The following is a 13293-nucleotide window of genomic DNA, read 5'->3' as shown; positions in this document are numbered from 1 at the left end:
AGCAGTTGAATGCTCCTTTATCTGTGTCTAATAGAAAAATGCATATGCTGAAAAATATGGATCGGAATTTTTATGGTATCGCCGTAGGAGTGATGTTGTACACGGCAGTTGACCCCGTTTTGTCTGATTGAGTTTGTTTAGACTCAGTATATCTGAGATTTGGAGAAACATACATTGTATGTTTTTTGGTTTTTTTTATAAATTTTTATTAATGTTAATGGGATGACATTAATAATTCAGGGTACATATATTCAAAGAAAACATGTCTAGGTTATCTTGTCATTAAATTATGTTGCATACCCCTCGCCCAGAGTCAGATTGTCCTCTGTCACCCTCTATCTAGTTTTCTCTGTGCCCCTCCCCCTCCCCCTAATTCTCTCCCTCCCTCCCTCCTGCGTCCTCCCTCCCCTCACCCCTGGTAACCACCACACTCTTGTCCATGTATGTTTTAACTTTACAAACCCAAAAGAACATGTTTGTTTGTTTTTTCCTTGACTTTTATGACTCTATATGCTCCTGATTTTCCTCCTATCCTGTGCCTATATCTTTCTCTTTTATTGACTTAACTTTTCTACTCACCCCTTAAATACTGCTGCAGTCTTCTCTTCTCTTCTCTTCTCTTCTCTTCTCTTCTCTTCTCTTCTCTTCTCTTATGGTTCCTGACCAGTTCTGTATCCTGAATATCGGACCTGACCTACCATATTTCCCCATGTATAAGATGCTCCCATGTATAAGATGCACCTTAATTTTGGGGCTCGAAATTTGAAAAAAAAAGTATTACATAAAGTTATTGAACTCAGGTTTTATTCATCATGAAATTCATACAACTCCTCATCACTGTCAAAACTACCATCCATTAGCTTGTCCTCATCTGTGTCTGATGACAAATCACTGTCTTCAATAATGAGTACAAAAAACAAGTGCACGAAAGCAGGAAATTCAAGTAAAATAATCTACAACCACTGTATAAGACGCACCCAGTTTTTAGACCCCAAATATTTCAGAAAAAAAGTGTATCTTATACATGGGGAAATACGGTAGCCACCAAACAAGATCTCAATTCATGTTTCTTAGCCATCTCAGAACTAGACTGAACTCAGCACAACCACTGGAAAGCCTTCACTCCTATCTTTCTGAGTTTAGTGAGCGATGCTTAGCTGTCAGAATACCACTAGAAATGGAGGCATCATTCATGGCCTGTTTCTCCCTCTCCACGGGCATCCAATTCCACACCAATCAAATGGTGTCATTTTCTCTCCTCAGTTCCTTTCAAATATATCTCTTACTGCCACTGAAATTTAACATGCTCCTGTGTCTAGTCTGCATTACTTCAGTAGCTTTCTCATTGTAATTCCTGCCCTGAGTATTCCCCTCTCTCATTCTTTTGTCCTCACGGAAGGCAACTAATCTCCCCCAATTACAAATCTGAGCATACAATCTCCCTGGTTAACACTTTTCAGTTGTTTTAGACTTCTGAAAGCCCTATATCATCTAGTTCTTTTTTTATATATAATTTTATTTTTTTAATGGGTTGACATCAATAAATCAGGATACATATATTCAAAGATAACTTGTCCAGGTTATCTTGTCATTCAATTATGTTGCATACCCATCACCCAAAGTCAGATTGTCCTCTGTCACCGTCTATCTAGTTTCTTTGTGCTCCTCCCCCTCCCCCTTTCCCTTTCCCTTTCCCTCTCCCCCCTCCCCCCCTGTAACCACCACACTTTTATCAATGTCTCTTAGTCTCACTTTTATGTCCCACCTACGTATATATCATCTAGTTCTTTCTCGTCCCTCCAATATCTTTAAGACTTTTTTAAATTTTGTGATATAACTTTTTTCAGATTCTTAACCATATCATTCTTTCTTTCCCTCCCCCTTCTCTCTCTCTCCATCTCATCCACAAATTTAACATTCACATGTGTGTCTTTACCCTTTCTTTGTTACTATATTATCACCTCTCAGACCTCAGTTTATTTATCCCTTTGTCATGGAGATATCCCTCCCTCTGCCCCCTCAAGTTATAGTAGATGTCACTTCAATGTGTACATCAGTATTAATGTTAACTGTATCTATATGCCTGCATCTTCTATTCCTAAGGGCACACATACCTCTGTCAATAAAGAAATGGTATTTCCTCTGCCCGAAAACGTATTATGTCATCCTCCATCCTGCATTCCCACCATTCCTCAACTAAATCCTGCTGATGCCACCACATTCGGGGAGCATTCATTCCTGTGAGAAGTTTTCCCTGACTTCTCAGGCTGGGCTAGGTGACTCCTCTATGATGCTGTGGGGATGAACCATATTCTATAATAAAAGTCAGATCCCACCACTCTTCTGCTCAAGATCTTCCCAAGACTTCGTTCCCCCGGAGTAGACCCCAACACCCTCCCAGTGGCCGGCAGAGCCTGATGGGCTGCTGTCCTTTCCTCTGTGTCCGTCTGACCTTGGTGGTCACCGCTCTCCCTTTCTTTCTCCAGGCTGACACAGGCTACCCCTTTAGGGCCATGGTAATGGCTGAAATGCTTCCTTAGAAACCCACATGCCTCACTTCCTCATCCTCTTCCAACCTTCCCTGAAATATCCCTGTATCAATGAGGCCTACCAACCACCTCATATTGACTTGCAGTTTGTACCACTCCTCTCTGCCTGCAAACTCCTATCTTTTTTTTCTTCATTTTTATAGCACTTATTCCATCTGATCAAATGATATAATTTACTTATGATTAATTTTTAATTCAATAAAAATAAATTTATTATTAATTTAATGGGGTGATTGATTAATTAGGGTACATTATGTTCAGAAAAACATCTCCAGGTTATTTTAACATTTGATTATGCTGCATACCCATCACCCAAAGTCAAATTGTCTTCCGTCACCTTCTGTCTGGTTTTCTTTGTGCCCCTCCTCACCCCGCCTCGCCTCCCCCCATCCCTTGTAATCACCACCACCCTCTTGTCCATGTCTCTGAGTCTCATTTTTATGTCTCACCTATGTATGGAATCATACAGTTCTTAGTTTTTTCTGATTTACTTATTTCACTCAGTATAATGTTATCAAGTTCCATCCATGTTATTGTAAATGATCCGATGTCATCATTTCTTCATTAATTTTTTTTGATATCTGTCTTTTCTTATTAGAATATAAGCTTCACAAGGGTGGACATTTTTATCTGTTTTGTTTATTCAAGTTTTCTAAGTGCCTTCAGTATTGGTTAGCATATAATAGGTGTTTAGTAAATGGATTTTTAAAAATGAGCTGCTTGCCCTGGCCGGTTGGCTCAGCGGTAGAGCGTCGGCCTGGCGTGTGGGGGACCCAGGTTCGATTCCCGGCCAGGGCATATAGGAGAAGCGCCCATTTGCTTCTCCACCCCCACCCCCCTCCTTCCTCTCTGTCTCTCTCTTCCCCTCCCGCAGCCAAGGCTCCATTGGAGCAAAGATGGCCCGGGCGCTGGAGATGGCTCCTTGGCCTCTGCCCCAGGCACTAGAGTGGCTCTGGTCGTGTGCGGCAGAGCGACGCCCCAGAGGGGCAGAGCGTCGCCCCTGGTGGGCGTGCTGGGTGGATCCCGGTTGGGCGCATGCGGGAGTCTGTCTGACTGTCTCTCCCCGTTTCCAGCTTCAGAAAAGTACAAATAAATAAATAAATAAATAAAATAATAAAAATAAAAATGAGCTGCTTATACTTCCTTGCCTATCTGCCCACCACCAAATCATGAACTCGTTGAACACAGGGCTTTTTGTTGTTATGTCTATTTACAGTATTTAGCACATTTTGTGAAAATAGTGGGTTTATAATAAATGTTTGCTAAGTGCATGTATCCATCTCTGACCTTACCAAGACACAGCGTTGCAATGTTTGCGAGCACACCATGCCAAACCAAAGTTCATGCACCAGAATGTGTTCTTAGTGGAGAAACTTTGCTCTAAACTCTCCCAGCATCTGAGATCTCCAAAAATGCAGAGACCAACCAGTATAGACCAACATGGTGACTATTTCTCCCGCAATGGTTAAGAATTGACCATTTTCCATTTGACCTTCCCCCTTATGCCATTCTATAATGGGGGCATTTATTTGAATAAGGCAGAAAACTAAAGGGAAGCCCGAGCACCATGAACGTGACAAGCAGCGCCTTGACCTCGGTGACTCCTCTTTCTCTTTCCTTCCGCAGAGCCCTGCCCGCCATGATGCAGTGGGTGCGCGCACAGAAGCCGGGAGAGAGCGGCATCAACATCGTCACTGCCGATTTTGTAGAACTCGGTGACTTCATCAACACTGTCATAAAGCTCAACTATGTCTTTGAGGAAGGGGAAGCCAACACCTGATAGGACCATTTGAATGTTCATGAGTAAGATAGAGAGGATTCGTTGTGTTGGGCATATTTTCTGTAAATGCGCTGACCTTGCTATTCCATGGAGTCTCCGAGGGAATTGGGGCTGGTGGTGGGTGGGCAAAGGGAGGATCCACTTCCCGAATGATTAGTACCATAGTCTGCATTAGTATAAATATCTCATTTCCCATTTGATGAGCAAAATCTACTTCTAGTGTTAGAGATGTTAAAAAAAAAAAAAGAACAGTGAATTTTGTTTTTGCTGAATTAGTCTTTGTAACGTATAACTCACGAGTGTCTACTTGATTGTGTTTCTGATTTCAGCCTAGATCTCCCGCGCTCTCATTATCTAACTGAACCGTCTGCTCCCTTGCCCGCTTGCTCTTTTTAATTAGATGTTGTACGGGACTCAGAACAATTCAATATCCCAACAGGACGTGTGTTACATTGTTGTACTAAAAATTTATTTGTTGTATGGGACATGGTATAATATCTTGTGGTCATCTGCCATCGGGCAACTGTTGTTAACTTTTGGTCATAGGAAATATGCATCAGATCAGTTTCCCTGCATCCATAATATTGGAGGCCATAGTCAGTGATTTTTGTTGTTGTTGTTAAACCAAAATAATAATGTTTCACAGTATTTTTATTTAAGGCAGATATTAAATATAGAGTACATAATCCTTTGGAAGAACTATCGTGCCAACTCTATCGTGCAGAGTGAGGGGATGGGGAGGAGAGAGTTGCTATTTTAACTCAAGAATCTCTTAATACTATTGCCCTGGAAATGCCTAATAAGTGAAAAATTATGAAGAATATGTTAAAATCTGAGAACTCTGCAAAGAACTCTTACAAAAGCTCTCCTAACAATTCCCTTGATTTTAAAAGAAGGGGGGAAGAAAAGAAAGAAGAAAGAAATGAAAGATTGTGCAAGCTTTCCTATCAAATTGGGATTTCCAAATATATAATTCTGAATCCCAGACTTCGAGGAACATATTTCATGTGCTTTTTTTTTTTCACTTAAAGTTGAAGAAGGAGGAAGGGTGGCAGAGGGAGTCAGAGAAATGCTTTTGAAATTCTGTCTGTGAAATTTCAAGGATCTGTGAATCATCTCCAGCAGAGTCTGCAATCTGAGCAGACTTATTGAATACCGGCCTGGACTCACCCTTTCTGGGTTCCATCCTACCCTAGGGTCGAGAATGAGGCAGCGGCAAAGTCTTCTGTGGTTCAACACTTGAAGTTAGGTCCACAGGGAAGAAAAACGGTAGCACAACAGTGGGGTTATTGCTTCATCCTTGCTGTCTTTGGGATATTTGACAACCCGAAAATAACCTTCAAAGAGCACAGAAACCTGTACCCACAGGCCTTATGGAAATATCGTGAGGCATTTATAAAAATCTATAAGATTTGCCGAAATCCTTATGATTATGGGTTATTTTATCTTCCTGTTTAGAAATAATCACACCTCACTAGTTCCCTGGGAAAACACAGTCCACGTGAAGTGGGTCCATTGAGATCTAAAAGCGTGCTCTCAGCTTTTAATGAGCCTACATATAAGACAGGTGGTTACATCTCTTAGACCTGGGTCTAAAACCAAGGGAGTTGATTCCAAGATTATATATGTCGAGATTATAAATAATTAAATTGATTACAAGATTATAAGGACTCGTTATCAGAAAATAGTACTTATTAGCAACTGCAGGGAAGAATAACTATTTATACTGAAGAGAATGTTCGTGGAAACTGTATGTTGGTAGACCAAGTAGCATGCAGATACACACATTCTACATTCCAGTTGTGTGTATGTTTCATCCTACACAGCAGATCGATGTAGACCCTCTCCTGTGCGGGCAGAGAGATGTAGAACACAAACGCTGAGACATGGACAGATGCCGTCAGATTCTCCCTTTCAAGAGAAAACATTGATAATGTTAAATAATTTCATTTTCAGGCTGTGATGCCCTTAACAATGTAGGAAAAAGAGTGCTAAGACCTTTGAACATAGAGTAGCTAATCACAATCAAATATTTTTGTAAAGACAATCTAGCTTGGGATTTGATTGCCTGCAAATACAGTTTTCTTTGTTTTGCAGTTTTATTGTCCTTCTATCTCTTTCAGCTGCTTTTTAGTGTGCAGCTGAATATGAGTCCTTTATAAAGGACTGTGGATTATTGAAATGTATGTCCTGTACACTTGCTTTCAGGGCCGATTCTCCCTCTGACAAGTCATTGCTCATCCCTCAGGAGGGTCTTAGCCAAGCACTCTTGGAATGATACAAGAACTTATCACCATGACAGGAAACAGAGCTCTCAACATATTCATGAAAAACGAATAAAACATAGGGGCCACTCTGTTGTGTTTCCTTGAATGAAGATGCTTTCTTATAAAGTTTGCTTAGAGTTAGCTTTGTTTAGCTTGTAATTTCAGCACTGGCAAAACAAGCATGCTGAAGGCTTACTTACTAATTGTGCAATTTCTCAACCAGAGAACGTGCTCTGCTGCTTCTAGTGACATGCGTACTGAAGCCTTGTTTGACAAAGGGTACTTTCAAGCCAATGCTACTGTTTTCACATGAACACACAGCACCTAGGTAGCAGGCACTGGGAGGAATGGGACTTGCCTTAATTTCTAAACAAGGGAGCAGCTAGACTTCCAATGGGGGAGAGTTCACAGGGGAGGGGGGGTCCTTTGAAAAGGGAACAGAGAGAAGGTACCTTGGCTGTGTTCTGTTCATTGGCCCGGCCCTAGAGCACTCTCAGCGGGCAGGCTCTGGGCTTTCAATAAAAAGGTGGGGGTGAGGACTAGTGATATGCAATGGAGAGTTTCCCTTCAACCTGTGCTTCTTTGTCTTAGCTGGGCATTGTGTTTCCAGACAGGTGAGGAGTACAGGGCTACGCATAGCTCCAAAATGGTGGGAGATACATCTTGGTGTGCTTTTTGTTTTGCTTGTTTCTTCAGACTTTATGTCACAAATTCCACAAGGCAAAAAAGGAAAAATCCAACTCTTACCCAATCTACAGCAGGAAGTCAAAGCAGTGGGTAGGATAAAGGAAAATATGCAGAGTATCTTTTTTTTTTTTTGGTTTGCTTTCCTGCATGTAACTCTGAAGGACCAAAATGGAAAACTCCTGCCATTCTCATCCATGTCCCCCTTGTTACTACACAATCCTGTGGACGCAGAGAGTGAGGAGGCATCTTTAAAAGCCTTAGTTATTCTGTACGGCGACCTCAGTATTCACTTTCAGCCATATTGGGAAAAGTCACTTTTCATGGAGTGCCACCTAACAGTGAATGTATTAGAGCATCAAGTATTTGGCATGTATACACCTATGTGTCTACACACATGCAAACGTACACACACATTATTCAAGCTGAAACTGTAACCACTCCACCTAATTCTGTTGCCATCTTAAATCTTAAAATCAATGTCTCCTATGGGGGTATACATAAACATAATGCAAATGTTTAAGGGGAGAAAAATCACTAGGAAACCAATGAAAAATGAGACCTTCATGAATAAGAAATACCTAGCCATAATAGTCTAACTACCTTGTCCATTATACTTCCAGCTGGAGACTTGAACATGGATTTGAACAGAAGTTACAAACAAACAAACCCTCATCTTCATTTAAAGTTGTTTCAAGTTCTTTGAGGTTGTCCCTGGTTAGAATTTTAGACTGGAAAGTTGGAAGTCTCAGGAAATGCACGTAGTCATGAGTTTCTCAGTTCTATGGTCTTATAGACCCAATGACACAACCTTCTAACCTTCGGTCACTCGTCCCAACGAGAGCTCCAACGAGAGTGCTTGCCTTTTGGACTGCTGTTAGAAAAGAATGCACAGTGTCCCTTGGGGAGATAGTAAAGTTTCTAAAAGTATTTTACTTTACAGCTCTTTAGTCTTGTCAACGAGATTTCAGCGACACAACGGTGTAAATGCTGTATTTGCCATAACTTATTGGTGGCCCCTGTGTTGCACTCAGTTTTAAATAATGCTCCAAATTGTTTGTTTCCCCCGTGACCGTGATAAAATATTCTGTAGAATTTGTAAAATGTGTTGATTGAGTCTGTTGATAATTGTGTAATTTTTATTTCATTTGTGAGACTATTTTTAGGTATTAGTTCTAAATATATATTTGTATGAGTCAAACTTATTTGCTTGTATGTGGTATGTGTGTGTAAGCATATTGTATCTTATAAAAATATCAAACTCATCCTAAAGAAAAAGGGCACATTATGAACAGCCTTAATTCATCATCATTTTTTTTGTTGTTGTTGCAATTTGGGATTAAAGTTTGAAGAGAAACTTTCCCTTTGTTAAAAATGGCTTTTAAAAAAATCCTAAAAGGAATGTATTTTAGAGCTTACCTGAGTCCACAAACCACAAACAACAATTCAGCTTGTGATGTACCCCATGCTCTCAAAGGTTGCAACCATCAACTAATTTATTAAATTTACAGCCACACAATTAGACTGAATTCACACTGGTTTCTGTCACCAACAGGACCGGCTTATCCCTAAAGCTATCCTTTCAAACAGAGAACAGATTTAGCTTATAAGGATAAGTTTTCCACGAAAAATGGCCTCTCCAAACCATTCCTTTTTAAAAATTAGATCTTCTCAAGTAAGATGAACTGCCTTGGCTCTCTGAGAGTCACCAAAGACCCATCAACATTAAGCGGTCCCAACACGGTTTCCTTTTCAAAAACCAAGTGCAACGCTCTCTCACACTGCTGCTGTCTACGTATAGTCTAGCAGTAGAAAACTTATGACTAATTTGAGGATCTGCACAGATTCTCATGCCCAAAGCAAAAACTCTGTAACCTTCCTTGGGCCTAGAATCTGGGGATGGAATATTAATCTTATTTTCTCTCTTCCTCCATCCTCAATGACTTTGTTCTCATATTTAGGGTTGCCAAATGAAAAACAGCACCCCTAGTGAAACTGAGGTTTCAGATAAACAATAAATATTTTTAGTATAAGAATTACCCATATATTTCATGAGACATAGCAAAAAATTATTTGTTGTTTATCTGAAATTGAAAATACCTGGGTGTCCTGTAATTTTTCCCCTTACCTGGCAACCCTATCCATTCTGCCTCTCTTTTTCAGCAGGGCTATCTAACAAGGGATAAAATCCTACCTCCTTCCATACTCCCAAGTTAAGATACCTCATAAAAATCAATAGTCCTAATACCCTTCATGACGGAAAATGTTGATTCATGCCAAGTCTAATAAATGTTTTATGAAGGACCAACTCAAAAATAGATGAAATAATCAAGCACATTCCTTTATAAGATTAATGCCACCACATTTAAAGTTTCCCTTCACTGGCCTATTGTGAGGTGCTCAGTGTCCCCCATTACTTAAAGAACAGTCTCCAGTAATTGGAACAACCACAAACACCCACACAGAAAAAAAATGCCTCTGGAAAATGGCATCACCTTCTAACTCAGTACCAGGGCTTCTTTCAAAATCCAGTCTCTTTTGTCTTTCAGAGAGATAGCAAACTACTCCATTACTCACCTCGTTATCACCTTAGGACACATTATTTTTGTCATATTAGAACTGATCATCAGTGGACTTGTAGAAAATCTGACATAAAAAGGAACTTTCTTGACTGCCCAAAGACTAGAGAAGAGTCAGGAATAGACAGCCCTGTTGGTGCCTCCTCAGGAGAGTGGGTGGGGGCCGGGCAGCAGGTGGGGGCCTAGACATGAAGTTAGCATGGGACAGAGAAGTTTGCCGAAGCAAATGGTAACAATTAGCACTTTTTCTGAGGAACTGGAAGACCAAGACAGCCCAGAGTAAGAACAGGGAGCTCTCTAAGTTCAGTTTCCAGGACCATTTGCAGAGAATAAAATCATGGTGGAATTCCTAAAATAGAGCTTCCAAATACTGGTGTATCTAACTGCAAATCCTCTACAGGGTTGGAAAGTGGATGGAGTTTTGGAATATTTTTGGTACCTACCTCGGTTCCTGAAATTCCCATGAGTGGTAAGGAAATATTAATCCTATAGTATAACATTTCCATCTCATGGCCCCACTCGTACTCAGTTGTGTTGATTTGCTTCATTTCTAAAGGATGGGCATTTGCAGAGCTGGTGACATTTCCTTCACTAGATACCAGAAATTCACCAGAGGGAGACAGACCTGTGCCTTCTCTTTTTAGGATCTGGTCATTGATACTTTAACAAATGTAGTGTAAAAAAAAATACATGCTCACAATTCTGTTTAGCACATGTAAATTTTTAAAATAAGGTCGTGTTGTTGATGTGAGAAAAAGTTTCTTTGTATCCAGTGAAATGCTTAATAAAGTCCTGGTACCAGTTATCTTCCTGCTTTTATTTCATATTCATCAACGCTTCATTAGAAGCTAAAAAATGGATCTCTTAAATAGGACATGACTCAGAACTTCAGAAAATATAAATCATTATATTAGGATTTCCTCCATGAAAGAATACATTCTCCACCAATAAAGGCAATCCCAGCATAAGACATGGCATGGCAAAGGAACAGCAGAAGGAAAGACTGTGTTGAGCTCAGAGGCTAATATTAAGGTATGTAGTGGGAAATGGTAGAAGGGTCAGTCTAGAATGGTGGGTTGGGGTTTTATGTATTGTGCCATGGGTTCTATCCTGCAAGTAAGGAATGTGATCTGATATGTTCCCAAGAAGAAGGTGAGGCTTAGTCTGGATATCTGCTGAGCAGAATAGTTACCCAACTAGTCATAGGACTATTGCAAATCATGTTCAAAAGAGAGTACACATGTTCAACATTAAGAAAGCAGAATACATCAAGTTAGAGAGGTTGAGCATGACAGATGAAATGAAGAGCATCACAAGGCAAATGGTCTCAAAAATGGGTGGATAACAAAAAGCAAGGATAGAGTAAAATCAAGGGTCTCAAGACTGAGAGAACCAAGGATTGGCTTAATTGGCCTCAGGCTAGAACATGGATGAGTTGGCCTGGTTAAAAGGTACACAGGTGGGGGAGCTTTCACTCAGGGAGACAGCGATGGTTGTTAAGCAAGGGGTTAACATAATCAGGCTGATATTTTAAAAGGATTGCACTAGGGAGTGGGGAACGATGGAGGAAAGAGGCAGTCAACAGGGGTCAGGAGAGCATTCTTTTGTGAAGTGAAAGAGGGAAAGGCTTAGTTGAAGGTCTGATCTAGGGCCATGTCCATGGGCTGCTGTAGTTTAATCAAGAAGGAGAAAGGTGACATTATGCCAGAGTGTTTTGTCATGATGTCAGGGTCACTTGCAGGATGGGTAGAATTTAGCTTAATGGTGAGGAATAAGGAAGGGACTCTAGATTGAAGAAAAGGAGAGCAGAACACTACAGGAGAGCCAATTTGTCAGACTCCTGAGTCTGAACCCATCTGGTGCCAGATGGGTGTTGATATTCACATCTGGTTCCTGGTATGAGCTCCATCTCCTAGAAAGAACTTGTAAATGAGCCATACTGCCTACTGTTCCATGGTTTCCTGTGTCAGTCCTTTCTAGAAATTTCAGTGCAAATGCCTGTGGTTGGAAACTACACAGTGGGCTTGCTACTGTGTGGGCTTGAGCTACTCAGTGGGCTTGCATTTATCGGAGTCTACTGAGACACTTCCAAAGGTCCTCCACTCTACATTCCCACCATGTCCACAGGATATGAGCACTCCTCATCTGTGGCTGACCTTTTGTATGGGATTATGTGCCATGGTCTGGTGGGGAAGAAAACAAACAAAAATAAAACAACTTGAGCTTTGACCACATATTAGCTAAATGATGGATGAAAATTATCTTACAAGAGGAAAAGATGGCTGTCTGTTCAAAGAATGGCCTTGATATCTGCATGTTGAGCTTCAGTTGCTTCCACAGAGTCATTCTGCAGACTGGTCACTGCTTTTTAATGATTCCACTGACGTCAGACTGTGTCTAGTGCAACCAGCTATTTTTATATATCAATTGAAAATTCAGCAGCTATCCCTCCCCTGAATTAAATCACAGAGCAGCAACGAAGCGTGTGCCTCGGCCGTAAGGTAGCTGAACAGCCACTTCTGGGTTCTGTTAGAGAGAATATGAGTTTTTCTCAATCTTCCCTGGGGCAATGGTTTCAATTGTCAGTTGTACAAATCACACGGTGCTTTTTTCTTGAAGTATTTGTAAGAAAGGAAGAAAGGGAATGTTTTGCTTTGCTGATCATCTGCAAGAAAGTTGAGCACAGTGCACAGAGCAAACCAATCTTTGGGGGAGCAGCAAGGTTTAGTGAGAGACAAGGACAGGAGCGAGCATTAAAATGGTTGGTGTTCTTTCCTTGATCTTAACGATGATTCCTTTGATAAAAACCAAATGAGTGATTAGGTTCAGGGCCAAGGAGATTATCTGGGCCCCAGGTTCTGCAGGTGTACCTTTATGACTTTTTAGACTATGATTTTCAAAGAATTTCTCCAGTTGGATACATCTGATGCAGATTTGCTGACAATTCCTGTGACCAGAGAGGAATCTCTGGACTAGAAACCCTTATGATAAGCACATAGCACATCACGACCATCATTGGCATCCTGAGCAAGATCCCCAGAGTAGCTCTGAAAATGTTTACATGTGCTTTCATATTTTGATTAGAAACAAAGCAAACAAATGATCAACAAACAGCACATGATACATGTTCAAGAAAACATTCCTAGCTATGATGGCGAAGGTCATCTAATAGATTTTTAAATCTCCCTATTTAAAATCAGTTTCTTTTACATACAATTTTGTGTGCTGCAGAAGGTAAAACTCATTATTTCATAAACATTGAGGGGGAGTGAGCTGGGGAGGAATAAATATTCCAGTTTAAAACCACCAGCTTTTTGTGGCTCCATGTTGTCTTCCCGGGTAGTACAGAAATTTCAGCAAGGCCCTGTGTTTGTTGGGCTGTATTATATGACTGCACTTTCACATACTCTGAATTTTAAATTGCCAATGATAAT

General features: G+C 40.7%; 1 protein-coding gene across 2 annotated transcripts in view; it reads left to right on the top strand.

Annotated features, from left to right (window-relative positions):
• The window catches only part of PLCXD3 (phosphatidylinositol specific phospholipase C X domain containing 3), a 148053-nt gene extending 137407 nt beyond the window's left edge, over positions 1–10646 (top strand). The window contains exons 3-4 of one of the 2 annotated variants that reach the window (XM_066240373.1): positions 4176–4352; positions 7904–10646. In XM_066240373.1, coding sequence (XP_066096470.1) covers positions 4176–4329 — 154 coding nt within the window. In that variant the 3' untranslated portion in view covers positions 4330–4352; positions 7904–10646. Of the gene's footprint in view, positions 1–4175; positions 5647–7903 lie in introns of those variants that run through there. The other variant, XM_066240369.1, reaches the window with a different exon arrangement.
• Positions 10647–13293: the final 2647 nt, after the last annotated feature.

This window comes from Saccopteryx bilineata, chromosome 1 (assembly GCF_036850765.1).
Source record: "Saccopteryx bilineata isolate mSacBil1 chromosome 1, mSacBil1_pri_phased_curated, whole genome shotgun sequence".
NCBI classification, from domain to species: domain Eukaryota; kingdom Metazoa; phylum Chordata; class Mammalia; order Chiroptera; family Emballonuridae; genus Saccopteryx; species Saccopteryx bilineata.
Note: the sequence above shows the minus strand (reverse complement) of the source record. Positions and strands in the feature narration are given on the sequence as shown.